General features: G+C 53.3%; 1 protein-coding gene across 7 annotated transcripts in view; it reads left to right on the forward strand.

Moving 5' to 3' along the window:
- NAA60 (N-alpha-acetyltransferase 60, NatF catalytic subunit) overlaps positions 1-17,945 on the forward strand; it is a 50,350-nt gene that overhangs the window by 21,836 nt on the left and 10,569 nt on the right. For 5 of the 7 annotated variants that reach the window (XM_032603866.1, XM_032603861.1, XM_032603863.1 and 2 more), the window contains exons 2-6: positions 10,886-11,001; positions 12,899-13,028; positions 14,107-14,203; positions 15,455-15,689; positions 16,864-17,217. In XM_032603866.1, the coding sequence (XP_032459757.1) occupies positions 10,892-11,001; positions 12,899-13,028; positions 14,107-14,203; positions 15,455-15,689; positions 16,864-17,020 (729 nt within the window). In that variant the 5' untranslated portion in view covers positions 10,886-10,891 and the 3' untranslated portion in view covers positions 17,021-17,217. Of the gene's footprint in view, positions 1-10,820; positions 11,002-12,898; positions 13,029-14,106; positions 14,204-15,454; positions 15,710-15,996; positions 16,088-16,863; positions 17,218-17,945 lie in introns of those variants that run through there. The other 2 variants (XM_032603867.1, XM_032603862.1) reach the window with 2 other exon arrangements.

The following is a 17,945-nucleotide window of genomic DNA, read 5'->3' on the forward strand; positions in this document are numbered from 1 at the left end:
CAACCACAGGATTCTGCCTCTGGAAGGAGTTGGGGGGGGGTGTTGCAGGTGGCATACGTGCACAGTGGTCCGAGGACATGCCCTCCGCATCTGGTCATTTTACCATGGACATGAGGTTAAAAAGCAAAATGATGAAATAAAATTTAAAACAAAATAAGATCTGTCTCATCTTGGGATATGGTGTAAAGTTAAAGGGCAGAGCTCTGAAATGCAGGATGCCCTGAGCTGCGTACTGCCCTTATCTCTGCCTTCTCATCCTCGAGAATCTGGTGATGGCCCAAGTTTCAACTGCGGGTCCCCAAGTTTGCCGGCCCCTGGCAGAGAACTTGGCACCTGGCAGTCGTGACCACCTTTTGCAGAGGGCTTACATCTCACTGCCTGGCAGGTGTTTTGCACGCTTCCTATGAGGACTTCCATCCCCGCTTTATAGCCCTCCCTGCGGCTCATAGCCCACACATGGCAGGTGGCAGGACAGTGAATTTGAACCCAGATCTGGTGGCCTCAAAGCTTTGCTTAGCCCTGGACTCTGCTGCCTTCTGCTTCACAGGCCCTCTGAGAAATGTTGTGAATCAATGATCCTCTTGTTTGTTTGTGTCCCACGCACATGGGACGTTTCGGGCCTCAATATTTTGCCTCCCAGAACTCTTTGATTCGAGGAGGCAGAACAAATAAGAAAAACATGATCTTTTTTTTTTTTTTGGCTGTGTTAGGCCTTCATTGCTGCGTGGGCTTTCTCTAGTTGCAGCGAGCCAGGGCTACTCTTCATTGAGGTGTGCAGGCTTCTCATTGCAGTGGCTTCTCTTGTCACGGAGCATGGGCTCTAGGCATGTGGGCTTCAGTAGTTGTGGCACGTGGGCTCAGAAGTTGTGGCTCATGGTCTCTAGAGTGCAGGCTCAGTAGTTGTGGTGCACGGGCTTAGTTGCTCCACGACATGTAGGGTCTTCCCGGACCAGGGCTCGAACCCGTGTCCCCTGCATTGGCAGGTGGATTCTTAACCACTGTGCCACCAGGGAAGCCCAAGAAAAACATCTTGACTGGGCAAGGGGATGGATTCCCCACCTTTCCTGTGGCTGACGGAGGAGAGCATCCCTTCCCACAGTTTTGTTAACCCCTCCCAGCCCAGCCTGGTGGACAGCACTTTTCCTGTTCATTGATGTGCAGTTTGCCTCAGAATTCCTCAAGCAAAAGAAGGGGTTTCTGAGAGTATTTAGGTAATAGTGCAGAAAAACACACACCTTCCTTCTCCCTTCAGTAGCTCCCCCAATAATCAGAGATGTCCAGTGATGCTCTTTGCTGTGACCCCAGTGCCTAGAGCAGGCCCTGGGTTTTTAGTACAATTTTGGTAAACAAATGACTGAATGGATTCTCAGTGTGGAATGCGCGGGAGGTGATAGAAGGTTTGGCCCAAAAGAAAGCCAAAATGGGCTGTCCCCGGGACTGCTCCTGGACCACCTGTTGTCTTATTTTTAAATCGGGAAGTGTGCAGATGCACACAGTTGGTGACCCCAAAGGACACGTGGAACGTCACCGCCAGCCCGGTGGGTCACCTTTTGCCCCCTCTCAGTGTCGTCCGACCCCCCCAGCCACATTCTCATTTCTGTCGCCATGGATTCCTTTAGCCAGTTTTAGAATTTCATACAAATGGAATCCTCCACTGTTATCAGTTCATGTTTGAAGGGATGTGTCTTAAATTGTGTGTGAGGAATACGTGGGCTCCCCTCTGGGCACGATGAGGTGGGTTGTATGAGGGAGGCTCTTTGGAACTGGAGTGCTGGGTGTTTGTTTCTTTTCGCCTGTAAATTATTCATGTTCCTCCTACTCTGAGGCTTTGGAAGGAGCCCAGGCTGCTTTGGAGACGGCTTGCCCCACCACGGGCGGCTGCTCATTTGAACAGACAAGCTGTGCTGAGCGCTCAGTTTCCCTCACTTGACGTTCTGAGCCCTTCAGCCCATTTTACTGATGCGCAGGGCGGTGCCCTGTGTCCATCACTGGCTTATAGTTCCTTTTCTGCGTCATCCATCCTGAAGGCAAGAGCTTGGAGTCCATGGCTGTTGGATTTTTCAAGCTGATAGGCCTGGTGCCTGCAGAATTTCATACTCCCGAGGGCCCAGCGGTCTTTCATTCTTGTGCCATGGAGGAGTGTGTGCTAATCTTCCCTGTGCTTCGCTTGAGAAGACACCTGGAGTGCTGGGGACAGACCAGGGCGGTGCTTTGTCACAGGGTGCAGGGAGCTGAGGGCTCAGGAAGGGGATTGACGGAGATGTGAGCTGGAGTGAGTTTAGGGAGGTGACTCCTGAGGGAGGCTGCTGGGTTGCAGCGGGGGAGACTGTCAGTGCGTTGTCACCATGTGCTGGAGCAGAGGCCAGGCCTGAGGGGATCTGGGGCAGGAGTAAAGCAAGAAGTGGCAGCAAATGTGGCAGTGTGGGCAGTTCCATTGAAGGGAGAGAAGGTGGTGGGAGGCTTGTCCAGGAGAGGGTGCGCAGTGTGCACTGAAGGGTATTTGTGCAAAAGAGAAGATTGAAAATGTTGGAGAAGGTGGTGCTTGGGCCAGGGAGGAAGGAGATGTGGAGCTGGGCCAGGGACTGGGGTGTCCCTTAGTGGCCACCTCATTTATCTTCCCAGCGACGGATAGGAGAGCTGAAGCATGCAGCAGGACAGAGATGTCCCAGTGGACAGCAGAGCTGGGATTGACCCTGGGCATGGTGACTCCAGCATCCCTGCAGGGTCTGGGAGCATGTGGAGGGCACAGAGTCCAGAGCACAAGTGGAGGGTGGCCTAGCCTCAGCAAGGAGAAAGGACCATTTTGAACCAACAGGAGTAAAAGAAAAGAAGGAAGGGGGCTTCCCTGGTGGCACAGTGGTTGGGGGTCCGCCTGCCAATGCAGGGGACACGGTTTCGAGCACTGGTCTGGGAGGATCCCGTATGCCGCAGAGCGACTGGGCCCGTGTGCCACAATTACTGAAGCCCGTGTGCCTGGAGCCCGTGCTCTGCAGCGGGGGAGGCCACCGCAGTGAGAAGCTTGCATGCCGCACCGAAGATCCAACGCAGCCAAAAATGAATAAATAAAATAAAATAAATTTAATTTAAAAGAAAAAGAAAAGAAAAGAGGGAAGGGAAGGGGCAATATGGTCATGGCTGGCCTGACCACTGGCAGTCTGCTGAGGTCAAGGTGGAGTCCAGAGCACTTCTCAAGCCATTAAGATGATGGGAGCAGTTTTTAAAAGTTAAGTATGGCCTGTTTGGGACTGTGAAGCAGTGCCTTTGAAGGAGGGAGAGGCCCTGTGGACCTGGGACATCAGGACACAGTCTGTAGAGGGGAGTGGTCTCCAGGAAACAGGGTTGTGTATGGCTTTCTTCACTGGTTGGGAGTGGAATGCACCGTGGGGATCTTGCTGGTGCCAGGAAACCCCTCCAAAAACTGGAACAATCCCATTCCAAGCTCCTAGGTTCTGAATCCCAGCGCTTGGCAATGGGAGGGGGATGGAAGATGCTCCTGGGATGTTGGCCTTCACTCTATCCGTCTGGCTGAGCACTCGGAGGCGCTCGGGAAGTGTGGTCGGGGAGGGGATGCCTAGGTGATCAGGCACCACCTCCCCCCCAGCCACCACGTGGACTTCAGTACAGGGACCCGAGAGGTCATTTCAGCTCAGAAGGAAGTTGAGGCTTGCAGACAGCCCACAAGGACAAGGTTTGGGGAAGGAGAAAGGATGGACCAAGAGGTGAGCTGGTGGGTCCTTCATTGTCTTGGAGAATCCGGTTTCTGTCCCTCCTGGAATTGTTCCACCCACTGACTCCTAAAGGCCAAGGACAGGATGAAGACCCAGGAAACCTGGGGAGAACTCTCCCTGCAGGCCTGAACTATGCCTTCTCCCGTACAGCATGTCCCTGCTTTCATAGTATCGGTGTGTCTGTGTCTTTGTAGAGAAACGTGCCGAAAGGTGGCCTGTGCGGCTTTGGTGCCCGTCCACCAGCACCCCAGGCCTTAAGACATAGGGCTGACTCGGGGGCTGTGCTCTGGCTTCACCCACCGGCCTCTGTTCTCTAGTGAGTCTTCAGAATCCTTGTCTCTTTAGCCCTTAGGGTGGCCCATAGTGATAGGAGATTAGTTCCGGGCAGACAGGTGGGGTCCCCACAGGTGTCAGATGTCAGTCCCCAGCCTCTCCTGTAGCGGTGGACCAGCCACACCAGCCTCCCACCTGCACCACCGCCACTGCCTTGACCTCACCCTCCCTGGCACCATTCCTTTCTCTCTGGCACACGGGCGCCAGATTCTCCATTCCCCAAGCCTTCCTGCCCCCTTCTCCACTCCTGTTGGTTGGGCTGGGACAGATTAACACTATGACATGCTGCATTTTCCCTTAGTTAAATGTGACGTGTTTCTATTTTTAAATCAAGGCATCTAAAGAACTGGCCTTTGAAAACACGGAAGTACTTTTAATAGGGATGCAAGAATCCACAAATAGCTGTGTGTCTTAGAGCCCAGTGTTTTTCTTGAAAGTTGAACAGGGAACAAATCCTGCCCCTTTGGTCAAGAGCATTATCCTAAGGGTACTAGGGGGAAAATGTATAAATCCCAGGACATAAGAGATGGTCATTTATTATGAGTCTCTCTCTTTGCTATCAAGCCTCAATTTTTTAAATGTTTTAAAATCAACTTTATTGAAGTTTAATAGACATATGACAAAATGTACCCAATGAGTTTAACGTGTGTATATATGTGTGTGTGTACCTATGTGTTTGTGTGTGTAACCACCACCATCAAGATACAAAACATTTCCGTCCCCTCAGGAAGTGCCCACTCAGCCTCCTTGCAATCAGCCCTGCCGCAGGTACCAGAGGTCAAGGCCTTGCTTCCTGTGGCTCCGGGTGTCCTGTGCCTGCCTGTGACCACCCAGTTCCAGGCTCTGCAGCTGGTTTTGTTGGTTGCCTGCACTTGTCCTGCCAGCTCCGGAGGAGAGACTGGTGAGAGTGAGCCGACGTATCCCGTCCTGTAGCTCCTTTCTGCGGGAGCTCAGAGCACATTTGCTGTTGGTTGAGAGAAGAGTGGGACACAGCCAGTGAGACACCTGGAGCTCTGCCAGGGGTGGTGAGGGTAGGCAGGCATGTCACCCTGTTTCTCAGGCTGGCTTCAGCCCATCAAACCCCAGACAAACCACCTGGAGCCGGTTTTCCAGGAAGAGGACGATGTGGAGTTTCCTGGTGCAGGTCAGGTATTGGAGCCGAAAGTTGATTTGAAATTCATCCGGTGATTTGTGCTTTGTGTTGACTTCCCAGACAGGGGCAAATCTGAGCCTGATCTTTCCTTTCTCAAAATCACCTGAGCAGCTTACCCCGTGAAAACCCGTAGACAACACAGATGCACTTGGTTGAGCCTTGATAACTTTCTTTGGTCACTTCTTACACACTCCAAGCCAAAGACAGATTTTTTTTCTTTGAATATGAAATATTAAAATTGGCCCACATCTGGAGTAAGCTACCAGATCGGCCCTGGTGGGCTGGCGGCTCTTCCTCATCTCTGTGAGTCTGTGCCTCCCTCCAGCCTCCTTGACCTTCAGCCTCATCTTCCTGAGAGCACCCCCATCCCCAACCCTGGCGGGCCTGTCTCAGAGGCAGGGGCTGGGGGAGGTGGAGTGTGGACCAGCCCCACTGCAGGAGCCCCTCTCTGGTACCAGCTTGAGCCCCTGCAGTTTGACTTGCAGGCTGGAAAGTTTCTGATTCTTTCTGGAATCTACTGTGACTTCCTTCAGAAAGAATAGTTTTTATCCATTTCACCAAAGAAACGTTTACTCTCAAGATTGGGGCTGGTTTTTGTTTTCTTTTTTTTTTTTTTTCTTCTCCGTACGCGGGCCCGTCTCACTGTTGTGGCCTCTCCCATTTCGGAGCACACGCGCTGGACACACAGGCTCAGCAGCCATGGCTCACGGGCACGAACCCGTGTCCCCTGCATCGGCAGGCGGACTCTCAACCACTGCGCCGCCAGGGAAGCCCTTGTTTTCTTATTAACAGCTTTATTGAGGTACAGTCCACCTACCATGAATTCACCCAAAGTGTACCATTCAGTGTTTTCAGTGTATTCACAGAGCTGTGCAGCCATCACCATGTTCAGTGTCAGAACATTTTCACCACTCCCAAAAGAAACCTACACCCTTAGCCATCACCCTCCAAGCCTCTCAACCCCACTCCCCACCGTAGGCAACCACTAATCTGCCTTCTGTCCCTATGGATTTGCCTGTTCTGGACACTTCATGGAAATGGAATCGTAAGGTGCAGTATGTGGCCCGTTATGTCCAGCCTCTCTCACTCAGCATCATGTTTGCCGTGTTCATTCACATCATAGCATGTGTCAGTGCTAAATATTCACCGCATGGATGCACACATTGTATTGGTTCAGGCATCCATTGAACATTTGGGTTGCTTCCACGTTGGGGCTGTTTTTTGGTGAGCTCACAGTGGGCTCTAGCTTACACTCCTTTGCTCAATTTAGAGCAGGGGTTGTGCCCTCACTGGAGTGTTGAGCAGAACATGTATAGGGCATCCTGTTTGGCCACTCAGATTAGGCAGGTGGTGATGTATTGGGGCTTGTCCCCCAGGATTTTCCCTAAAGGCAGTTGCCACAGGGAGAGGGGGACGCCTGTCTCAGGAGCCTTCTCTGGAAAGACTGCACTGAGGGCCAGGCCTCGGCCTCAGATGGTGCGGGGTTGTCGACCGTCCCAAAGGCTCGAGGTTTTTTTTTTTTTTTTTTTTGCGGTACTGGGGCCTCTCACTGTTGTGGCCTCTCCCGCTGCAGAGCACAGGCTCCAGACGCGCAGGCTCAGCAGCCATGGCTCACGGGCCCAGCCGCTCCGCGGCATGTGGGATCTTCCCGGACTGGGGCACGAACCCGTGTCCCCTGCATCGGCAGGCGGACTCTCAACCACTGCGCCACCAGGGAAGCCCAAGGCTCGAGGTTTTGACTGGGGTTTCCTGCATTTCCCCACTCTTGGCCACGAGGGAAGGAGAAGGGGTGCCAACTGGCCCCATGGTTAAGACTTAGCCCCTCCGGCAGCTTCTAAAGCGGCGCCCTTGTCCCCGGGTGTCTACACCCTCCTCTTTAAAACCACGGTGGAGTTTGGGGGTTGTTTAACTTGGGTCCCGGACGGTATTCCTGCCCCCGGAAATCTCCGAACCAGGCACCCAACCCTCCAGGGCTCCCGCGTGTGGCCGGTGGGCAGCCGCGGCCAGCAGGGAGTGTGCTGTGCTGTTCCCAGCGAGGGGTGTGCAGAGGTGGGGTGGCCACTGCAAGGTGGCCTCGTGCAGGATGGCAGAGGTACCTCCATCAGTCACCTGGGGAAGCTGCCTCCATGCCGGAAACTCAGCCTGTGGAGAAGTCTGGCAGGTTGGTGGTTAATTTTAATTAGGAACATTTTCACACATCCATCTGGTGTACCCGGCATCCAGTTCAATGGTTGTGAACATTTTGCCACTTTCGCTCCAGCTAAATTCAGCTCCAGAACATTCTGAATTTCACCCCTATATGTCCAGCGTGCATCTCTTCAGGAATATGGACATTTCCTACACAACCACACTGCTGTTTTCATGCCAACAAGATTAGCAGCACCTCCGTGGGTGCTTTTAGAGGTTTTTTGTGGACTCTCTCCCTTTGTGGGGGAAAGAGGGTCACGCGTGCAGTGGGTTGTTTAGAAACCTCGCAGGAAGCAGTGCTTTGTTGTGGCAGCTGTGATGTGTTGGGCCTCGTTCTGCTCCTGGAACTGTACAGTCTGGGATGACCGTGAAGCCACGTCCTGGCTGTGACTGCCAGGATGTATTCTGGACAGAGATGACTCATAAAACTCAAGAGTTGCCATTTTTGGTCGACAGTCCATTTCCCAAGAGGTGGCCGGCCTGAGGTCCCTGAGGTCACATTCACCAGAGCGTCCTGGGCACCATTGGTGGTGGGGGGTGCTGCTGAGTAGTGGACCAGCCAAGCTGTTCATGAGAGATGGAGCTGGACAGCATCTTGGTTTCTGAAAGTGTGTCCCAACTACAAGAAAAACATAGGCAATGTGGGAAGGTCAGATTTGCCAAGTCTGGAAGGATTTTTTTGTTGTTTGGTTGGTGTTTTGGTTTTGTTTTGTGTTTGGAGCCGAGAACTCAGCCCAGAAGCTGTGGCTGCCCTTTCTCCAGAAGCCTCTCACGTTAATGTCTGTGATGGCCTGGTCCCTGGTCCTGTCATTTGAAAACAAGGACGTGGGCGGCTGTCTCTGCCCTGCCTGAATGGGCTCTCAGAGGTCCCCTCTGAGTGACGAGTCTTCTCAAGAAGGGTGCCTGTTGGGATCCACCAGGCCTCAGGCAGGAGCTCACCTGCTTCTTGTCCTGATGAGCTTCCCTGCACGCTGCCAGGGGGTCACAGGAGGGGCCCCACCTGGCAGACCCCACGTGGGCAGTGTGTGCAGCGCACAGGTGCTGGCTGGAAACACGGAGGAGGAAGAGAGAGCAGGTCCCCTTTCATCTCGGCTCTCAAGCCGTGCTGTGCAGAGGGACCTGTCAAGGTGGCATGGACCTTACCCTGCAGGGTCTGGCGAGAGCTGGAAAGACAGAACCCGATGTGGGCACAGAGCCATGGAGCTCCTGTAGTACCTCCTCTGCCTCCCCGCCCACCCCATGTCTGCTTCAAGGTCACCAAGGTCACCATGTTTCCAGCCCTGTGGACCTCACCTTTAAAGCCCCTGCCCCAGCTAGTCCGTGTCAAACTGGCTGGTGCCATGAAGGGGAAGGGGGATGGCGGCAGACCTGTCATTGCCCAGCCTACCCTTGGCCATCCCTCAAAGGAACCCTTCTTGCTGGACAGAGCCTACTGGAGTCATGTCCAAGTCTGAGACTGAGCAGCTGCCCCACTGGCCCTGTGGTCAAGCCTCAGGGTGGATTCGGCCCCTGGCAGGTGGCAGGTTAGGACATGGCCTTCCCGGGGACCCTCATAGAAATGCCTGTGTTTCATGGGAACCAATCAGGAGCAGGGTCAGGACAGCAGGAGGGCACTGCACTTGGGCTCCCTTTGACCTTTGGTCATTGCCTGGACTCTCACGGTGCCCATTCACAGAACTGTGGTTTCTAGATTCAGTTTAGGTAACTTCAGGCTACCCCTTGCCCCAACCCCGATGTTTATTATGAAAAATTTCAAATATGTAGAAAAGTTGAATGTGTGAACAGTAAGTTCCTATTTTATATCAACCTGCCACTTAGGTCCAACCGCTAATAGCGGTTTGTCATATTTGCATTCTAAGCAGTTGAAAAATGTTTGAACTGTTTAGTTTTAGACCTCATGATCCCTCACTCCAAAGTATTTCAGCAGTGCATCTCCTAAGACTTTCTGCATAAGCACTGTGCCCTCCACATCTAAGTCCGTTAATTACAGTTTCATGATAATTTCATCATAAATTCATCACCTACTGTCCAGCCAATATTTAAGTTTCTCCAAAATGTTGTTTGACTTTTTATATTTCCCAGGAAGAGTTTACACATCACATTTGGTTGTAGGTCTCCTTGTCTTTTTTAGTCTATTTTTTTAATGACATTGACTTTTTTTTATTAATAAATTTATTTATTTATTTTTTGGCTGCATTGGGTCTTCATTGCTGGGTGCGGGCTTTCTCTAGTTGCAGCAAGCGGGGGGCTACTATTCGTTGTGGTGCGTGGGCTTCTCATTGCAGTGGCTTCTCTTGTTGCAGAGCATGGGCTCTAGGCACATGGGTTTCAGTAGTTGTGGCTCGTGGGCTCATTAGTTGTGGTGCGTGGGCTCTAGAGCGCAGACCCTAGAGTGCAGGCTCCGTAGTTGTGGCGCACGGGTTTAGTTGCTCTGCGGCATGTGGGATCTTCCCGGACCAGGGATCGAACCTGTGTACCCTGTATTGTCAGGCAGATTTCTTAACCAGTGCACCACCAGGGAGGTCCCTAAATGACATTGACTTTTTGAAGAGACCAGGCCAGTTGTCTTGTAGAATTCTACCCGTTCCGTGTGTGTCAGATGTCATGGTGCCTGGGTGCCAAGTGTTACCTGCAGTTGTGAAGTTAGGCCCTGGAGGCTTGATTGGCTTCAGGCCCAGCATTGTAGGTAGGAACCTTGAGGGCTTTGTGTATTTCACAGGAGGCACTGGGAGGCTGGCCTCCATCCCTGGGGGACGTGGGACTGCAGGATCTCAGGGGTGTGAGGTTAGGCTTTTCCTTGGCGATCGCTGAGTCCTGGGGGTACAGGTGCTTTGTCAGAGTCTACCCGTGGCCTTCCTGCCTGGACTGAATGTAGCTTCCTGATTTAATCGTTGCAACTCGTGGCCCCTGTCTTGAACTTTTGACATGTCTTGAAGTCCTTCTGTGCTCACATAGGGGAGGAGAAATGGCCCACCCAGCAAGTGCCACTTGCAGTCTCTGGGGCTGCTGAGCCCTGGGTCGTTTGTTGGCAGCCACTGGCCCAGGCTGGGAGGAGTTGGGGCTGGCAGGGCTGTGTGTCTCCCCAGTGGAAAAACAGCAGGTGTGAGGGAGACGTGAGAACCTCTGGGCAGAAGTAGGGCTGGTGTGGGCGCTCAGAGGGCAGCTCAGAGGGGCCAAGAGAAGAGAGAACACAGACCAGAGTTGGGCTGCCCTCTGTGGGGCTCAGAAGTATCCCATGTGAGCAGCGAGGGGACCCTGGGTCCCCATCCTCCCAGGCCTTCCCGATCCTTGGTTTCCTGCCCTGCAGGGACGGTGGGGGTGGGGGCGTGCCTGTGATGCCTAGTGCATGGAGTGTTGTGAGGGGAGGAACACTCCATCAGGGGGACGGTGCGAGCTTTCCCACCTTGCTTGCCTCACAGGTTATATGAGGAGGAGGAGGCGGCAGCGTGGGTGCGGCTGCCTCCTGACACCTCCCTCCCTGCAGGTGTGAATGACAGAGGTGGTGCCATCCAGCTCCCTCAGCGAGGTCAGCCTGCGTCTCCTCTGCCACGATGACATAGACACCGTGAAGCACCTGTGCGGCGACTGGTTCCCCATCGAGTAAGTTGAGCAGTGTCCCCAGCTGTGGCTTGGGGGATGGGGAATGGCGGGGGGGATGTGCGCAGAGCTGCGGGTGCCAAAGCTGAAAGGCTTGCTGTGAAGGCGCCGTGGTGGCCCAGAGTGACCTCGCCTGTCAGGGCCCCGGGCCCTGCTCCCTGACTACCACCAGGCTCTTTGCATCTCATTGTGTTCCTAGAGATCCCCGAAAGGGCTTGACTGAGAATCTTTAGTTACAAAGATGTTCCATGCTGTGCTACTTACAATATTCAGAAAATTGAGAAGCTACTTAAGTATCTTAACAGAAAGGAATTGGTTACATACATCGGGGTATGTGTATGCAAAAGTATAATGTTATTCTGCCGGGGGAAAAAAAACCTGTCCTAGAGGTATATATGTTGACTAGGAGAGTTTTTTTAATGAGATATTAAGTGGAAAAAGCAGACTAGAAAGCAGTATGTACCACAATCCCCCTTTTGTTTAAAAACACATACAAGATAAAAGCTTAGGAGGATATGTACCTCGTAGCAAATGTGTTCGGTAGTTCACGTGGGTGGATGATTAACATCTACAAGTTTGTCTGGTTTTGCTTGTCTGTACTTCCTACATTTTTCTGTAATATGCACATAGAGCTTGTAGTGAGAAAAATAGTGCAGACTTTTAAAAATTAAAAATAAACAAGATCCTGCCAATCATCACATTTCCGTGAGCCTTAGCCTCAGACGTGTTTAACCTGCTGCCGGCAGGAAGGGAGGGATTCCCTTACGTCCCTGATAGGAATGTGAATTGTCACCTTCTGGGGCCACAGGCTAGCGGCGGCTTCATAGGTTAGAAAATAAATGTCATCCCAGCAGTCCCACCGCTGGAAAGTAATCCAGTAAGTCCGAGGTTAGACCCCGCTGAGGGCGACCTGGGGCAGGTAGAGCCTCACCAACCAGAGCCTCTGTGCCTCTGAGGAGCCCGACCTGCTTGCCTCTCCTTGCAGCTTCCTGGGCCTGAGGCCTCAGGTTCCAAAGATGAGGGAGAGAACTTCAGTCCCATCAGACCATGTGGTGGCAGCTCCCCTCCTGGCTGCCGCGCCACCCAGCACTGCTGCGGTCAGAAGGCAGGAGTGTGATGAGGACCAGGAGAGGAGCCTGGGTGATGCTCAGGTTCTATGGAACCTTCCAGTGGGCGGGCGGTGGCCTCTACAGTGAAGACCTGAGTAGAGCACCTCTCTGTGTCGCCAGGAGGGTCTGAGACCCTCCTCCAGCTCTTGGTCTCATGAAAGGCATCCTGGGCTAACCCGCTGTGTCCGTTAGGAAACAAACCCAGACACCCTCCCGACCGAGCCTCCTTGGCTGTGGCTGAGTCTGCCTTTTCATCACTGCATCACTGTTCTTTTCCCTGCTCCCCTCGGACGGCACTTGGTGAGCAGCCCCAGTGACCCTGGATACACCTTGCCCTTGAGGCCCAGTCCCTGAAACTCAAATGCCACTCTGCAGCAAACCTGGCTTTCCCCACACCACTTCCCCCAGTCTTGAAAAAGTCTCACAGAATTCTTGGAAATCACCCAGGTGTCCATGGGCTGCGGGGGTCATCAATCTTAACTCATCCACCTGCCCCCCCCAGGCACTGCTCTCGAGGGGACAGTATCATCAGAGGTTTTCCCCTCTTGTCTCTGTGTCTTGCAAGATTGTTTTCCTATCAAATTTCCAGTCCTGTCTGGAAAGATAACCGCTTTCAGAAGATGATACTCTGAGAGTGATACACTTCGGTGGAGACTGAGCGATGGGCAGACCCCTCGTCAACCCTGAGTGGTGGACAGAGCAGCCTAGGGTCCCCTGTGGTTCAACTCTCTGAAGCACGATGGGGGTTGGACTTGACCTGGCCAGTTCATCTGAGTTTGTCTCCTCTTCAGGTACCCAGACTCATGGTATCGTGATATCACCTCCAACAAGAAGTTCTTTTCCCTCGCCGCAACCTACAGGGGCGCCATCGTGGGAATGATCGTAGCTGAAATAAAAAGTAGGACCAAGATACACAAGGAGGTGAGTGTATGCGGCAATGACTTGGCAGTCCGTGCCTCTGGACAGGACTGTGGGGCCTTGTGACACAGTCACGCTGCCTGCTCTGGTCCTTTCTCTTGGGAGCCCAGACGGCATGTGAGATTCGTACCTGGTTGGTTTCTTTCTGTGTGTTCGTGACACAGTCGTATATGCATTAAGTAACACGACCACAGGCTTCACAATGACAGCCGTTTTGAAGTAGGGAGGCAGGTAAACGGTACACTGGCCTTTCTGCGGGCTTCGAGTCACGAGAGCAGGAAGGATGCTTACCTCCCTGAGACCGATGACAAGCCCACCTGTGTCCAGGCTAACTGTGGTGTGGAGGGTGGGGCGGGGAGTGGGGAGCTGACCCACTCCCAGCACGTGGGAGCCACTCAGTGAGCAGTGGACGGGACACAAAGGCCAAGTCGCCAAGTGTCCTTTTCAGTGGGGTAGAGAAAACCATACACATGGCAGATCCTTCTAGTTCTTTGTGAGGGAGAAGAACATAAGAACCGTGTGCTGGTCGGATTCATGACACTCCTGGTCCAAAATTGCATCTCCGGAACCAAGAGACCCACGTGGGGCGGTGTGTCACTTGGCCTGGCCTTGGCAGCGGAGGGTGGTGGAGGGCACCACTGTCCACCCTGACCCCCGCCTCCCCCTTTACTGCGAGACCACCTGGGGATGTGTAGGATCCCTAGTTAAAACATTCACACTCTCTTGGGCTGTCTTGTCTCTTGGCGGGTGGACTGTCACGTGCTGAGGGCCCGCTGAGCGGTTCCTTCTTCCCACCATGACTTCACTCATCTGGCATCCCTGACCCTCCTTGTCTGGTCTACCACTCACCCCAAGAGAAGTGATTTTTTTGTGTGCTCTTATATCTGCAGTTTCTCGCAGAAGGGCCCACACCCTCTTGTTTCCATGGGGGTGGAGGTGACCCTCTGTTATCTTCTGTTCTGTCCCCTCTGCCCCAGTGTCCCCCCAGGTGTCATGGCTGGGAAGTTGGCAAGTGAGCTGTGTCCTACAGTGGGACCGGGGCCTCCACTGCTGACGCAACTGTTTCTGACTTTCTCTTTAGGATGGAGATATTCTAGCCTCCAGCTTCTCTGTTGACACGCAGGTTGCATACATCCTAAGCCTGGGAGTAGTGAAGGAATTCAGAAAGCATGGCATAGGTAAGAGTGGCAGAGCTCATAAACCACCCCACCAACTCACCCACTCCGCCCCGTTCTGACGATTGTCTCTCATAAATACCCCTCAGTCTCTTCTTCCATCCCTGTCCCTCTGTCTGGGGCCAGACCTTCATCCTTCTCCCCTTCCAACAAGACCCATGACCCCACCCACTCCCTTGGCTTTCAGCCTGTCCTCTTTCCGTACAACACCAGGTCTTTCTGCCGTGGCCTCTTTCCCAAATCTGACAAGATCAGATTAATAACCGCTCCCGAATGTCCTCATTTGGGAATGGGCACCCCTTATCGTGCCTCTCACCACACACACAGCTTATGTCTGATCCCAAGATATATATTTTTTTAATAACTTTATTGGAGTATGATTGCTTTACAATGTTGTGTTAATTTCTATCGTACAACAAAGTGAATCAGCTATAAGTATACATATATCCCCATATCCCATACTTCTTGAGCCTCCCTCCCATCCTCCCTATCCCACCCCTCTAGGTGGTCACAAAGCATCGAGCTGATCTCCCTGTGCTATGCAGCAGCTTCCCACTAGCCATCCATTTTACACTTGGTAGTGTATATATGTCAGTGCTACTCTCTCACTTCGTCCCAGCTTCCCCTTCCCCGCTGTGTCCTCAAGTCCATTCTCTACGTCTGTGTCTTTATTCCTGCCCTGCCACTAGGTTCATCAGTACCATTTTTCTAGATTCCATATATGTGCTTTAGCATATACGGTATTCATTTTTCTCTTTCTGACTTACTTCACTCTGTGTGACAGAGACCCAAGGTATTCTTGATTAAGAGTAGAAAACATAATTGAAAAATAGTGCTAGCCACCATTTATCGGGTGCCCGCCACACCTGGGGTGCCGGGCTGCCCGCATGACTCCAAATTCCCATCCCACTCAGCCACACAGCCAGTGAGTGGCAGAGTCTTCATTTGTGTCCGTTCCACATTTTCCTGGGCTCAGGTTTACACTTCATTGTCTAAAAAGATCAGTGAGTCTCTGTTGTGGGTTCAGCCCCTGGGAGGGAACTAGCAGGCTGGCATCCGCGGTTCCGGATGCCTGAGGGCCTCAGGTGACAAGCCCCATCGAGCCATGAGATGTTAGGGACTTCTATAGTGGTTGGTTATGGGAGGTCGGTCTTCGGTCCAAAAGCAGAGAGATCTGTAGAGACCTCTGCAAAGATGACTTCCTTGTCTGCCTCACACTTCCTTCCCACTTGCCCTGTGCCTCTTCCTCCGCAGGTTCCCTATTACTTGAGAGTTTAAAAGATCACATATCAACCACCGCCCAGGACCACTGCAAAGCCATCTACCTGCACGTCCTCACTACCAACAATACGGCTATAAACTTCTACGAAAACAGAGACTTCAAGCAGCATCACTATCTCCCCTATTACTATTCCATCCGAGGGGTCCTCAAAGATGGCTTCACCTATGTCCTCTACATCAACGGTGGCCACCCTCCCTGGACCATCCTATATCCTTTCTCTTTCAGGGGTGAGGTATTGTGGCTTCTTAGCAGGGCCCGTGTACCAGCTGGAGCTGTGGTTGCCTTCACATGGCATCCACAAGGCCAAGCTCATGGGACCAGATATTGTTGTGGGCAGGTCTGGCTGGTACATCTTGGGAAATGACAGCCTGGGTGTGGACGTTGGGAAAGCAGGCCAGCTCTGGCACTCGGCGCTCACTGGACGTTAGACTGGTGTGAGGGGAGGGTGTTCAGCCTCCTGGCCTAAGATCCATCCATCCATCAAGTATCGAATGAGAGCCTCCTGTTCCCCCAGGTGCGTGGGGGATACAACAGTGAACGAAACAGCCAGAAGCCCCGGCTCTCATGGGGCTGTGTGCTGGTGGGGGAGAAGCCAAGCAAGTGAGGTGAAACGAACTGTTTGCTGTTTTTTTTTGTTTGTTTGTTTTGTTTGTTTTGTTTTGTTTTTTGTTTCTTTTTTGTTGTTTTTTTGTTTGTTTGCTGTTTTTGAACATTTGGGTTCAAACCTTCTTTGCTGGGTGCGTGACCCAGAGGTGTGTCCCTGCCCTGCTCCCTCCTCTTTAACTCTCTCTGGCCTTGACATGTTCGGTGGAGGCCAGGAGACTTCCTGATAGTCATAGGGTGTGAATCCCAAAATACTGTGTGTATGTGAGAGAGAGAAGTTAAATTAATGAGTCCAGGATTTATCCATTTCACAGGGAAATAAACAAGAAAGACAAGGACGGCCCAAAAGCCTGCAGGCCTAGCTCCTGTGAAGATGGGTCTCTATGGGTGTCCACGGGGTCAGGACTGCTGACCCCTCCTCATCACAGGGACAGGGCCCTGCCAGTCTGAGGACTGAGTGTAGGGGAGAACTAGGAACACTTGCTCTTCCAGATCCCTCCCCCAGCACCCAGTCCTGTCCAGCCTTAGTCTGGGTGTCCAGGTGCCTGGGGCCTCACCCAGAAGGTCCCTTGTACCCAGGCTCTGCCCCGCATTATTTTGTGCAGCAGAGCCCCCTCCATCTGATGAGGCTTTCCAGCCCTGCAGAGGCTGAGCAGGCTCTTGGCCTCCTGCAAGAGTGGCGTGCTGTCTGCATGCGGCCCCCATGGTCACCGTGCTGACAGTGCCACCCTGGGGCAGTTGGGCAGGCGAGTCGGAATCTTCCTTAACAGAGCTGCACGGACTACATCCAGCACCTGGGCTCTGCGCTAGCAAACCTGAGCCCCTGTTCCATCCCACACAGGATCTACCGCCAGGCCCACAGCCTGCTCTGCAGCTTCCTGCCATGGTCAAGCATCTCCACCAAGGGCGGCATCGAGTACAGCCGGACCATGTGACGCCAGCCAGGCAGTCTCTGCCAGGCCCCACCCCTTGGCACCCTGTGGAAACCACCTTCCCAGCCATCTGACTTCTGCTGTCCTCTGCAGAGGAGCCGGTGGGCACCTGCTGGGCCCGTCGGCCTGCCCCACCTGCAGGCCCGGTGCTACGTGGGCTCGGGAGAAGAGAGTCAAGGGGCGTGCCCGGTCTCCCCCAGGTACACCAGAGCAGGGGGTGCAGAAAGGGGAGCAGAGCCCAGTGGGCTGATGGTTGGGGAAATGGAGGCGGTGCTTTCAGCAATGAAAACAGGAGGCCCTGGATGGGCATCTGCTGCTCAGGGTGCTGGGAAGCATGGCCAGGGGCCAAGATAGTTCCCGAACGTCTCTCAGAAACTTCAGGAGGGAAAGCAGAGCTCTTGACCTGGCCAGAGCTTGGCCTGAACTACCTGAACTACTGAACTACTTTTTAATGCATTCAAATGGTTCAAAAATTGAAAAGTTACTAAAAGATCAAGCCCCTTCTACTCCTGTCCCCAGACACTCAGCTTCCCCTTCCCAGGGGTTATCAGTGCCGCCATGTCCCTGGTGGTGCTTCACTGTAGATGGCAGCTTTAACAGCAGCGGCCTTGCCCTGTGGTGGGCACCTAGATGAGAGCTCTGCTTAGACACAGCTGCTTCTGAGCACCGTGGGGAGCTGGTCTCCCAGACCTCAGGGAATGGCGCCATGGGGACTCCAAGGTCTACCCCTTGTGCATGGACACGGCCCAGAGCAGATTGTGATGTGGGCCAAGCCCAGGCGGCAGGGCTCCGTGGCCTCCTGGGCTGGCACCCCCATCGGTACTGTGGTTTGTGCTGGGACCGAGGCGAGCCAGTGGTCACTGGAAGGGACTCTGGACCTGGAGGAGGGCTTACACTTCAGGAGCGCCAGGGACCCAGCTTTGGGCTC

The sequence above is a fragment of the Phocoena sinus genome, chromosome 15 (genome assembly GCF_008692025.1).
Source record: "Phocoena sinus isolate mPhoSin1 chromosome 15, mPhoSin1.pri, whole genome shotgun sequence".
In the NCBI taxonomy this organism is placed as follows: Eukaryota; Metazoa; Chordata; class Mammalia; order Artiodactyla; family Phocoenidae; genus Phocoena; species Phocoena sinus.